The sequence below is a fragment of the Eumetopias jubatus genome, unplaced genomic scaffold (genome assembly GCF_037043125.1).
Source record: "Eumetopias jubatus isolate StellerSeaLion01/CBP00866 unplaced genomic scaffold, mEumJub1_p1.0 scaffold_15, whole genome shotgun sequence".
Classification (NCBI taxonomy): domain Eukaryota; kingdom Metazoa; phylum Chordata; class Mammalia; order Carnivora; family Otariidae; genus Eumetopias; species Eumetopias jubatus.
This window is the reverse complement of record NW_028274821.1, coordinates 61320485-61332970: the sequence shown is the minus strand read 5'-3', so window position 1 is coordinate 61332970 and position 12486 is coordinate 61320485. Positions and strand designations below refer to the sequence as shown.

At 52.2% G+C, this 12486-nt stretch overlaps 1 protein-coding gene across 1 annotated transcript in view; it reads right to left on the bottom strand.

Annotated features, from left to right (window-relative positions):
- Positions 1-5651: 5651 nt before the first annotated feature.
- The window catches only part of LOC114213592 (stimulated by retinoic acid gene 6 protein-like), a 39285-nt gene continuing 32450 nt past the window's right edge, over positions 5652-12486 (bottom strand). Inside the window, exons 13-19 of the mRNA XM_088018815.1 lie at positions 10896-10977; positions 10535-10583; positions 9960-10077; positions 8773-8892; positions 7378-7541; positions 6481-6627; positions 5652-5806 (exon numbers count right to left, since the gene is read on the bottom strand). Of these exons, the coding sequence (XP_087874941.1) occupies positions 5652-5806; positions 6481-6627; positions 7378-7541; positions 8773-8892; positions 9960-10077; positions 10535-10583; positions 10896-10977 (835 nt within the window). The remainder of the gene's footprint in view (positions 5807-6480; positions 6628-7377; positions 7542-8772; positions 8893-9959; positions 10078-10534; positions 10584-10895; positions 10978-12486) is intronic.

Sequence of the window (12486 nt, the reverse complement as noted above, 5' to 3'; positions counted from 1 at the left end):
GCTCCCCTCCCCAGGCCCATGGAGCCTTTTGAGCTCAGGGGAAACCAGTTTTGGTGTTTTGGGTTCTCAAATAAAAATCATTGACACTCACACCCTTGCCATCTTTCCCCCAATTTTCCCTTCTTTTCTTTCTCTTCCCCTCAGGAAGAGCTCCCAAAAATTTCAAAAGCTTTGTGGCAAAGACAACTCACTGGGCAGGTGGAGTGGAGGCTGGAGGTCTGGAATGAGAGAAGGTGGTGGGGAGGGGGACCAGGCAGGGTGTGGTTTTATTTCTCACTTAAAGTATCTGAAAAATTCCAGTCTTGTCTACATTAACAGAAAGAAGGAGCTATTTGGTCTAGAGCAGGTGGGAGGCACTCTGCAGGGCAGAAGGCCCTGGTCATGGGACAGAGTGGGGGCAGCTGAGCTGTTCCAGGAGGGGTTGCTGAGCTGGCAGAATTAGCAGGTGTGTCTGGCGTCCATGCTGGTCCATCCTGCTGGCACTTGGCTTCCTCCAGGCTGTTGGGGATCGGTGGGGTTTCTTTCTTCCCTAAATAAGCCCAGCCTGTCCTCAGGGAGCCAGGCCCCTGTTGCTCCTCCAGGATTCACTCCCTCTCCAAGAGGAGGGCACCCTACCTGTGCCAGGGTGGGAGCTGCTGGGGAATGCCATGGGCCAGGTGCTCAAATGGCTGCCTAGGCTTGGGTGCAGATGGCCGGACCAGGGACAGAGAGGTGTGCATTCTGTGACTTCCTACTTTGCCCCTCAAGCATCACTGCCAATCAGTCACAGTCAGGAGTCTCATCTGGGTGTCCAGTTGACCATGACATATGTCCCTGATACCTTCGAAGAGTCTGGGGGGACTGACGGCTTCTTAGTGGATCCTTCCTGAATGGAAGTCAGAAGCTTCAAAAAGAGGAAGCAAGGTGTTCCGACCCTGTGCCCTGGTCACCCCCTCCTCTGTCAGTCAGAGATGGCACCTCAGCAGGCCCCTCCTGAGTGGATGAAGGAAGACTGCTGTGCAGGACAATGTCCTGAGGGGTACCCTGGAGAGGTGAAGACTTTGGCATGGCCACAGGCCCAGCCTGGGTGGCAGAAACTCTGGTGGGCTGGGGCAGGCAGGGGCCACTCAGCCAGGCTCCCAAGACCCCTGTCCCTCTTCATCCATGGCTCGGCCAGGCTGGGGGCCTGGACTCACATTGAGAGCCCAGAAGACAGGACTCTGGTCAGTGGTGGGGCCGGGCTGGGGTAAGGGCAGCTAGGGCGCGGCCTCTTCTCTGTAGGCCTCTGAGCAAATCACTGCCTCTCTTTGGGGCTCTGTCTCCTCATCTGGAAAATGGAAGGTGATGATCCTATGGGGCAGGCCTCACAGGCCAGGGTGGTGATAAGGTTGAAGGGAGGAAAGGAATGTGCTAGGGTGTGAGAGGAGAACAATGATGATAGTAATATGATACTGAGTCCTCGGAGACCCTGTGAGGTAGGTGGAGTTCTCCTCACATTCTTCAGATGAGGAAACAGGCCCAGGGAGGCCAGGCCACAGACCCAAGGACACATACTGGGTGAGTATTGGAGCCAGGATTGTTCTAGAATCAGAGCACGCTAGAAGACCGAATAGCACTGGTAGCAACGGACTTAGGTCAGTTGTCCAGGGTGTGAGGTTAGGGAACCTTGGGAGAAATGGGGTGAGGGGACAATGGCCTCACTGACCTTGTCCTTGACCCTGGCAGGAGAGGATCTCCAAGTTGGCCACCTTGGAGATGACCCCCCAGGAAGTCCAGAAGAGGCAGCGGCAGGTGAGGATGCCTGTGGGGAAGGGGCCCCAGGGTCAGCGGAGAGGGGGCTCTTCCCTCCTAAACAAAGGTCTCCACACCAAGCGGGGAGGGGCTTTCCCCCTGCAGCTCTGCCCCCCGTTGCCACAGTGCCAGAAATCCCCCATTAGAAGTGACCGGGACCTGGGGCCACATACCCTGGGACTGTCAGAAGCAGGCGCTGGGAGGTGATTAGCAGGAGTCTGGTGTTCTTGGAGGGCGACAGGAGAAGAACTGAGGGAAATGCACATGGGCACCCTGGGGTGGAGGCTGAGGGTGAGGAGTTTTCAGGGGACGGCCCCTGAAGGCACCTGAGAGCCAGAGCTCATCCCCACTCCCACCCCAATGGCACAGGGTGTGTTCTTCGCCTTCCTTGGCATGTTCCTCAACTGCCCTGGGGATGCCGGACCCTGCGATGCAGGATTATCTGGAGGTAAGAGAAACCTGGGGCAGGGCAGTAGGGTTTGGGAGAAGAGAGCCTCTTACTGAGTCCTGAGGTCACGGCACCTGGCAGGCCTCTCCGGAGTTGGGGTGTCATGCTCCTCTTAGGGATGACTGAATGGAGGCACCACATAAGCTGCATGTCCTGGTTCCCCAAGCTGCATGACTACAAAGCGGCAGGAGTGGGACTCAGCCTGTCCTTCAGGAGATGCCCAAGGAGGGGAGAGAGATGTCGGGTTCCTCCAAGTCAGGCAACACAGAAGTGGCTGGGCAGTCACTTCCTGCCTGAGACCTTAGTCTCCCTGTCTGTCATCAGAGCGGGTTGTGCTAGCCTGTCCCTGAGCTTTAGCTCTCGAGTCCCCCGTTCTCTGGAGCCCAGAGCCTGGCCTGGGTCCCAGTCCTGTTTTCTGTGCATGCTCTGCCCCCTGGAGGGTCTCGGCGGTAGTACAACAGGAGAAGGGGTGGAGAAGGGAGGCTAGTTATGGGCTGGGGGCCTCTTTCTGATGGACCCTGGCTGTCTGCCTCCCAGGGGAATCCCAGATCAACCTCCGGAAAAGGAATGGGGTGAACATCTGTGGCACTCACTGCAGGAGGAGCATTGCGGGGGGTGGGGAATCAGAGCCCCCCTGCCCCAGGCAGGACACACCCGGGAGTTAAATAACAGAGAAGTGGGAGACCCATCAATTTGGTGGGTGGGATAAGTCCAACTTTCTGAGGAGGAGCTATTTACACCCATCTCTGAGAATAGGCAGGACCTGGAGGGAATTGGAGGGTTTCCATGTGTACAAAGACCCAGGACCGGCCTCCTAGCTCTCCCCCCCCCCCCCAATGCCCTACTCAGGCCCTGTCTGCATCTGTCCTTCCCTCTGGCCCCAGGAATACAAAGTAATGAGGGGGGATCCAGCTGCTCCACATGGCTGCAAATCATCACGACCTTGAGCCCGAGGAGCAGGCTGAGGCCGGGTTCCAGGATACGGAGTGGCTCAGGGAGGATGAGAGGCGAGCCCAGGGAGTAGTTGAGCAAGACCGGATATAGACTCTCCCTGGTGGCTGGTCCAGAGAGTCTTTGGACATGACTGTCCAGCTAACCCCAACCTCATTGCATGGTGACCGCTGGGACAACTGGACCCCAGCTGCTGGGCAGGCACTGGGAGGGACACCGGAGGTGTGGCTCCTGATGGGCTCCTGGGTGCCACTCCATCCTGTAGCTATGCTTTGTCCTGCCGTGGGAGCTCCAGTCCTGTTTGGCCAGCAGAACATTCAAGGCCAAAAAGAACTGACCATCAAGAAGCTCAGGGCTGAGTGCGTGTCCAGGCTTGGCAGTAGCTGAACCCTCGGGCCTGACTAAGCATGGTCCTGGGGAGTGAAATTCCAGCTCCGCCACTGACCAGTCCTGCATCTGGGACTTGCAGTTGCATCAGCACTAAGTAAAGGAATAAATGTCAAGAGATCAAACCTTGCACGTGGGAAGGACAAGACCAGAGGAAGATAATTTGCAAATGGACGAAGTCCCAGGACTTTCCAGCCGCAGTCTCCTTCTAGGGGCTCTGTGTGTCCTCTTGACCTACATTAGAATCCTCCTGGGAGCCTTGCCCATGACCTCCGTGCTCCTTTTCCTACTTGCTTCTTGTGCAGGGCAAAGATTTGTGAGGTCCCTTTCAAGATGACAGCTGGGCCTCGTTCCAAAAACATTTACGCTACCTATGCGCTAGGATCTCCAGCATTCCTGCATCGCATTATCCAATTCTTTTTAAGACAGACATTCCCTAGAGGCCCCAGCCTGATAGATCACAGATGGCTTCTGCTTTGCCAGGCTTAGGGTCCATACACTTAGCCATGGGCAGACCCCTACACTCTCCCCTGCTGGCCAAGATGACTTCTGGGGCAGAGTCTACTAGTAGGTCTAGAAGCAAATAGGGCCGGTGAGTGTAGGTCCTGAGGAAAATCAGCCATTATTTGCGAGGCAACTAGCTGAGGGGAGACCATCCTTGGCTCCTTTCTCCCAGCTGAGAGCATCCTGAGAGGTAAACAGACATTAATCACATCACCACAAAGTATCAACATTGCAAATAACAATAACTGATATTTATTGAGTGTAGGATGTAGCAGGCACTAGCTTAGGAGTGTGTGTGTATTAAATGCTCATTTTATCCTCAAAATAATTTGGGGTGTTGTAGGCATTACCCTTTTTATTTGTAAGGAAAAAAACAGCACAGAAAGACAGAGTCATTTAGCTGGTGTCACAGAGCTGAAAGTGGTAGTGCGGGGATCCCAACACTCTATCCAGTTGTCTCGGTTTCTGAAGGCCGAATGACAAAGCTTGGAGGTTGCAAAGGTTAAATTAAAAGAGATAAGTCTGGCAAACATATCCAGCCACAGGACTAGGTTTACAGTAGATGCTCAATAATGATTACTGAATTTCAGTGGCTCTGGGATTTGTGAAGTGGATGGGGAATTTCCTCACCCTGTGGGTAGGTCCTCCTGGCACTGCACAGGTTTCACGAGTGACTCTGGTCACTTTGCACGAGTCCCGGGCCATCAGGGACCTTATGCGTGGGTGTGAAGACTCTGGGTAAGTACTGGGCTCTCCGCACAAAGAGAAATGTCCAGGCTTCCCAGCCTGGCATCTGGGCCTCCGTGGGTGGTCTAACCAGCCCCCAATACCCTGCCCCGCAAATACCAGAGGCCTCCCCTCCTCAAACATGCCTGAGGCTCTCCTGCTCCCACACCTTTGCTCTTGGCCCCCAACTAGAATGCCTGCCCACTCCCATCTCTGCCTCCACAGACAGGCAGCCTTCCCAGGGGATACCCTCCTTGTCAGATCTGTAGATCTTCTTTGTGACCAAGGCCCAGGTCAGTTCTGATCTGCCCCTCATCCCAGTGGCTATGGTAGGGACAGCCCAACCAGTAGGGTGTGCCTGCTCACCCTACTAGATTAGAGGCTGGGGACATGGATTTCCTTCTCTCCCACCACCAGAAGGCCTGGAAAGGGAGAAGCAACAAGGATCCTGTTGGATTAAAGCCATACTTTCTTCCAGAGAAAAACTGTGTCTAACAATTAAGCTCTTCTGGTGTACATTTTACCACCTTCTTCAGTGACATGAAGTTCTATCCTGTGGTCAAACTAAGTGCTTGTCCACACGGAACTCCCCAGTGCTACCTCCTAAACATGGATAGTGGAAATCATTGTTGAGAAAAGACTGTTCAACAGAAATTCTCTTTAGTTCTTGATCTTTTTACCAAGGGAGTGGATTATTAGACCTGAGACTTCATGGTTCAGCCCAAGTGCCATCCCACGAGCGCCCGGTGCTGTGTGCAGTAGACAGGGACTGCATCCCCTCACACTGCAGGGGACAGCAGCCGGGTAGCCTGGGTCTTGTCACAGGGGCAGTAGTCCTGGAATGGCCTTGCAGCTGTGTTGGAGGTTACCGTCCGCTGTCTGAGCATGCCAACAGGATCTGGGTAAAGTCCCGGGAGCCATGACCTGATCTTGATTTTCTGAGCATGGCTAGTCTGGGATTGTTGACCAGGGTCTGTAACAGGCGCCACCTCGTCCTGGACCTGGTTGAGATTCGGGGACCTAGAAGTGAACCAGAGCAGACAGACTTGGGGGATGGGGCAGCTTGTCTCTAACCTCAGAAGCTCTAGGAGAAGCCGACTGGTAGGTGTGAGGTGCAGGAGAAGGAGCTGAACCAGGACTTCTGGGGACATGAGGGCGGCTGGAGGGATGTGAGTCTGTCCCAGAGCCAGATGTCTGCAGTTGGGAACAGTGGTGAACATAGTCCAGACTGGTGCTCACAAGACATGGCTAATTGGTGGGCTTCCCAGCAGAAGGCAGAGCAGAGTCATAAGGGTGGGAGGGGTGGAGTAGACAGTACAGATCCTTGAGGGGGCAGAAGATGGTAGCCAGAGGAGCTTGTGGTAAGCAAAACCAAGCCCCATCTGGCCTGAAGCCTGGGATATGGGTGGGGTCTCAAACAAAGGGACTGGAGGACTTAGATAGCAGAACTAGAGCTCATTTCTGGGAACACGGGGGGAGCCCATTTGGAAGGACAAGGACACCACGCCTCAGGGGTCCCCTGGCCAGGTTGGCTGTGGGCTAAGCCTCCTGCTTTCCTTGGTAGAAGGTTCCCCAGGGCACAGAATATGGAGGAAGGGGGGCAGGGAAGGGGGAAGCTGGGACATCTCGGGGCTCCCAGAGAAGTTAGGGTCCTTGTTGTCCAAGCCCAGCATAGGTTCAGACAGGAGGCTTACCTGCTGACTGATTTAGGCACCAGTATTTGATGGCCCGCTGCAGCCTCCTCTCCCTGTGCCCTGTGATCAGGATGTTACAAAAGCTGACGAGCACAGGGTTGGTATGATAATGATCCACATAGAGCATGCCAATCCAGGCACTGAACCCTGAAATGCAGAAGGCAAGTCAGGCCAGGCAGCATGCCCTCCGTCCCATGACGCTTGAGCCTGTGCTTTTGATGACGTAACTGTTGTGCCACTTTGTTCCTAAATGGTGCCCCTGTTTTCACTGGGAATCTAGAAAATTGGGTATGAAGAGCAAGAAGGTTCTCAAGATGGCGCTCTCATCCATCCCTTTTGCGGAGAGCTTGAAGCTGAAAGCGGGAGGAGCGGGGTGCTCAGACAGAGGCTGCCAGGCATACAAGGAATGGCTGAGTGAATGAATGGACACAGGTCAGAAAGAAAACCAAAACGATTTTTGCTCTACAGAAACGGCTTGATTTGGGAGTCTTTCTTAACTGAACAGACCATTTTCTTAACTAAGTTTCCAGCTAATGACACCACTAATTCTGAGACGTGTTCTTTCTCAACATTTTCAGAGCTGTGCATTCATAAATTAATTACCTTCTAACTGTTCAGATGGAATTCTAGTACTTCTTACTGCTCTCCACGATACCTCAAAGGTCTGTCAAATATGCAGCCATTTACTAGCCTGAATTCTCTTCTGACCACTAGGCTGAATGTTTTTTTTCTGCTCAGCGTTATAGCCTCCATGAGAAGCTGAGCTCTGAGCAGAAGGAGGAGTGTGAAGTCCAAGCCTCTGGTACTCGACCGGCAGGCAGCTTCCCGAAAGCTGCCAGACCAGCCCCAGCCCCCACCCCCGACTCAAAGCGCAGCCACCGGGGACCAGCCACTCACCCATGTCCGCCCCCTCATAGCCATTCTGCATGATGGTCCTGTCGATGCGCGCGATCAGCCACGTGCCCAGGATGCAGCTGATGAGCAGCCTGGAGAGACAGGCGCCCAGGCCCAGCAGCACGTTGTAGAAGAACAGAAAGTAGTTGAAGTTGTGGAACACTTTCCTGCAAACAGAAGCAGGCAGAGGGCCAGCACCCTTTCAGGAGGAGGAGGTGGCTAGGCAGGGTGGCTCAGGGCCCCATCCTGCAGCTCCCATCTCCTAGCCCTGTGACCTTGACGGTCCCCACCACACAGCAGCAGTATGGGGACCGGCTCAGATACAGCGCAGAAGGTGCTGAACCCAGCGCAGCGGGATTGTCTGCGGTGGCTGTGATGTTTCATGGGATCCCTGGGTTTTGAGGTTTCCTGTACAAGAAATCTCATGTGGCTACAGCTGGCTTTGGGGTTATAGCAGAGGTTGTGGCTTTCCCACTGTCTGTTGTCACAGTGACCTGCCCCCCGCTGGAACTGCTCCAAGTCTCCCAAAGGAAACTTCTCAGATGGCCACTGGATTGTGTGGTTTCCTGTTGCCTATGGGTGGGATGAGGCCCAAACTCAGCATCCTGGATTTCTGGGCCATCCTTGAGAGGGGCCTTTCTGGGGCCGTCACTCTGTGCCCCCTCCCTGCCCCTCACCATCCAAGGCCACTGCATGGCCACCATATTGGATTCTCACTGTTCTCTCAAGACATCTTGCCCTTTCGCCACTGCCTGCCTCCATCTGTGCCCTGAGGGCTGACAACCACACTGTCTCCTCAGCAAGACCTGCAGGAACTCACCAGCCTACCGAGCTCAGCTCAAACGTCCCACCTGCCGCTGAATGAACCATTCCTGCCTCTTTCTCCATTACCTGCGTTGCTCTTGTGAGGCTGTTACCCCCTCTGGAGTTGACTGTCGCCATGTGTCTACTGGCCCCTGTGGACCGTGAGCTGCCGCAAGCAGGTCACGTAGGGATAGCTGTGTATCCTTAATGCCCGCGTTGTTGCCTCCCTGAGTGAAGGGCTTTGAGTGAGTGAACTACAAAAGAAAACCTTGGACCAGGCACTATTGTTCTAAGTTCATATTTTAACACATTTTATGCTCCGAATACCTCTCTGAGGTGCGCAATTATTTGTAAAATGAGGAAACTGCAGTTCGTGGGTGTTCAGGAATGTCACATATGGTCCCATAGCCCACAAGGGGTGGAGCCAGGATCTGGACCCAGGCAGTTCGGTTCCAGAGCCCACTCCTGGACCACGGCCCCTCTCCCTCTCAGGGAGGGTATGGTCCTCCCAGGAACCTGCCAAGGGGGAAGAGGAAGGGACAAGGGGCTGCTGAAGCCAAAGCCTCTAATCCCCATTCTCTTCATTACCCTCACCTGTTGTTGAGAGCCAAGGGTTTCTGCCTGTCAGCCGCACTCATCTTTGGCTGTAGGAAGAAGGTGGCAGCGATCCACACCTGCAGGATCACGAGACCCAGGACGATGGATATGGTGAGGCTGAAACACAGGGCGAGACGGTCCTGAGGTGGCCTTGTCCAGGCCCTTCTCCAATGCCCAGTGACAGAGAGGACAGAGACGGGACAGCCCGCTGGGGCAACAGTAGCTCTGGCTCTGTGCTTTATGCCTCCAGAGTATTCTCACACCCGCTGTTTGATGAGAAAATGGAGGCTCACGAAGGGCAGATGACTTTCTCAAAGCCACACAATCAAGTTTTTTGACTCCAGACCAGAACTCCAGGATTTAATTATATGTGGCAGCTGGGCTGCGTGTTTAACAGCATGGAAATCAAAGAAAAGCATGGAGTTTTTCAAGAGTTCATGAAGGCCCTGAGAGTGGACGGGCAGGCTCCACCCAGCCTCCCACGTGGCTCTAGGGGAGGATGGAACCAAGGAGCTCAGAGCAGGGAGTTCCCAGAGAGGGCCACATGCTGGGTTTGCATCCCCCGAGCGGCCATGTGGGGCGGCATTTAAATGGGGCCTTGGCTTCCGATTGCTAGCTCCCAACCCTGCCTCTTCCCCTCCTTGGACAAACTGGTGAGCCCTCGGGTGCCTCTGTTTCCTTGTCTGAAAAACGGACCTTAATATGAGACCCAACCTTCCAAGGGTTCGCAAGAGAAAAGATGCATAGTGAATTCTCAGTAATGTCGGCCTTCACTTTTATCTTCCATATGGGTAAACTGAGGCTCCGAGAAGCTATTTACCCAAGGTCACACAGCTTCTCTAGAACCCAAGCTCAGATTTCCTTTCTCCTTCTACTATACTGCCCTGACTCCCATGTCACCTCCCCAGACTTCAATCTTCCCAGCTATAAAATGGACACATGTGTATCCCCCACAGACACAACTGTGAGCACCCCACTGAACAGCAAGAATGGAAACATTTTGTGAACTGTAAGGTTCCCACTGTGGTGAGTTGCTCTTTTGGCCCATCCTTGGGTCAGAACTGAGAGCGTGGGTCCAGGAATTAGTGAGATCCCAACAGGAAAGGGGCATTTTGAACAGCAGCTTTGAGGGTCTGCCAGCTCCTAGGCCCCGGGCAATGACAGGGAGCCCACCCAGCACTTACATCCCGATGCCCAGTCCTTGGAGCATCTCCAGGCCCTGGTTGTGGATGACAGGCAGCACCAGACTGTACATGATCCCCATGCCACACAGGCTCTGCACCACGTGGATGATGAGGTAGCCTGTGGGCCAAGGGAACCCAGGGTCAGTCGAGGCCCTTCATGACCCGGTCATACATGTCCCTCCCTGAAGTCCCCCCTCTAACCTCCTCCCACCAAAGGTCCTGGCATTTTTGCTTGTCCTGTTTCTTCTGCCTGGCATGACCATCCGCCTGCTGCCTTCTGCTCGCCCTGCCAGATACGGCTCAAACGTCAACTCCACTAGAAAGCATTCGTGTCCTGCCCTGGGTGTGGAGAGTCACTTCCTCTTCTCCGTCACCACTGCCTTTAGCATTTCCAGCCCACGGGCTTAGGACAGGAAGTAACGATAGCTATGTGAGTGTGGGATTCTCCCTCTCTCCTGAAGGAGAGAGAACAAGGGCTGCTTTGCCTCGCCTCTCATCTCTCTACACACAGCCAGGACTCCGCGGGCGCCCGAGGAATGGGTGTTGAATTGAATAGGTCACGTGAGGACACTTACCCCACAGAATATAGGCTATCTGCCAGCCAGAGTACCTTGCAATGGCCACCTGAGATTTAAAAATAAAAAGGGGTCTCAGAGGGGAGAAAACACCGATCACCTCTAACACATGGGTCCAGCATCCCTGCCTCATCTGAGGTTCACCCAACACACCAAGGGGGGGGTTATGATTGTCATCATTTCACAGATGAGGAAACCAAGGGCCAGATGGGTCACCCAGCAGCAGAGCATACTAGAAGTGAGGCCTATGGACTCCCCATCCAAGGCTCTTCCCCAGGCTGCTACCCTGTCCCAGCTGCAAGAGAGCAGGATTCGGCCAATCACTTAGTCTCAGAGCAGAGAGAGGTCTCAGAGGACTTACCACACTCTCTGCCGACGAAGGATTATGGAACTTCAAAGGGAGAAAGTGTTTATTTCCCGCCCACAACCTCTTCATGTGCTTTCTAGAGAAAAAGTGGGAAATTAGGAATGTTCATAACCACAGCTCCTTATGTACTTAGAGCTCAATAGATATAGACAGAAAAGCCTGTGGAGGGAGATGGTGGCTGGCTCGGCTTCCCTATATTGACCACAGCTCGTGGGATGGTTCTCATTAGTCTTAAAAATATTTTCAAAATACTTTTAAATTGAGATATAATTGACACATAACATTATGTTAGTTTCAGGCATACAACATAATGATTTGATATATATGTATATTGCAAAAACAGTCACCACAATGAGTCTGGTTAACATCCATCATCTTGCACAGTTACAAGCTTTTTTTTTCTTGTGATGAGAGCTTTTAAGATCTACACTCCCCAACTTTTAAATATGCAGTTTGGTTCTATTGCAAGATTCACCATGCTATATATTACATCCCCATGACATTTATTTTATAACTGGAAGCTTATGCCTTTTGACTCTCTTCACCCACACCTGCCTCCGACAACCTCAAATCTGTTCTTTGTATCCATTAGCTTGTTTTTTTTGTTTTTAGATTCCACATATAAGTGAGATCATACAGTATTTGTCTTTCTCTGTTGGACTTACTTCACTAAGCATAACACCTTTTAAGGTCCATCCATGTTCTGCAAATGGCAAGATTTCATTTGTTTTTATGGCTGAATAGTATTTCACTGTGTGTGTGTGTGTTTGTGTGTGTGTGTGTGTGTGTGTGTGTGTGTGTGTGTGTGTGTATGTGTATCACATCTTCTTTGCCCCTTCATCCATCAATGGACTCGTAGGTTATTTTCTTATCTTGAATATCGTAAATAACATGGCAATAAACATGGGGGTGCAAATATTTTTTTGAAATAGTGTTTTTGTTTTCTTCTCATAAATACCCAGAAATGAAGTTGCTGGATCATAGGATAGTCCTATTTTTACTTTTTTGAGTAAGTTCCATACTGTTTTCCACAGTGGCTGCACAATTTACAGCCCCAGCAACAGTGCATGAAGGTTTCTTCTTCTCCACATCCTCGCCCACACTGGTTACTTCTTGTGGTTTGGGTACTACTAGTCATTCAAACAGATGTGAGGTGATGCCTCATTGTGGCATGGTCATACATTTAACATGGTCATACATTTCCCTGATGATTTAAAAATCTTAATATAGTTTGAAAAAGTAATATGTAGTTACCTAGTCTTGATGGGTGAATGTGATAGTTGAGACTCTGCATGTGGCTTTTATTTTCTTCAGTTTGCTTTATTTTCTTATTTGTTCTGTGATGAATATGTATTACTTATGTAATATTTCAAAACAGGTAATAATGGAAACCCATTTTTAATGATAGATCCACCTTATTACAACATAAACGAAACTGAAAAAGGGACCACAGCCCCTCATGCTCCCAGCACCTGCACAAACCTCTGCATGCCTTCCCCATGTGCTGGTCTCGGCCTGGCCCTTTGCATAAACATTAGGTCAGCGATGGTTATGTTCGTGGTCCACATTCACATGTGTCTTGCTT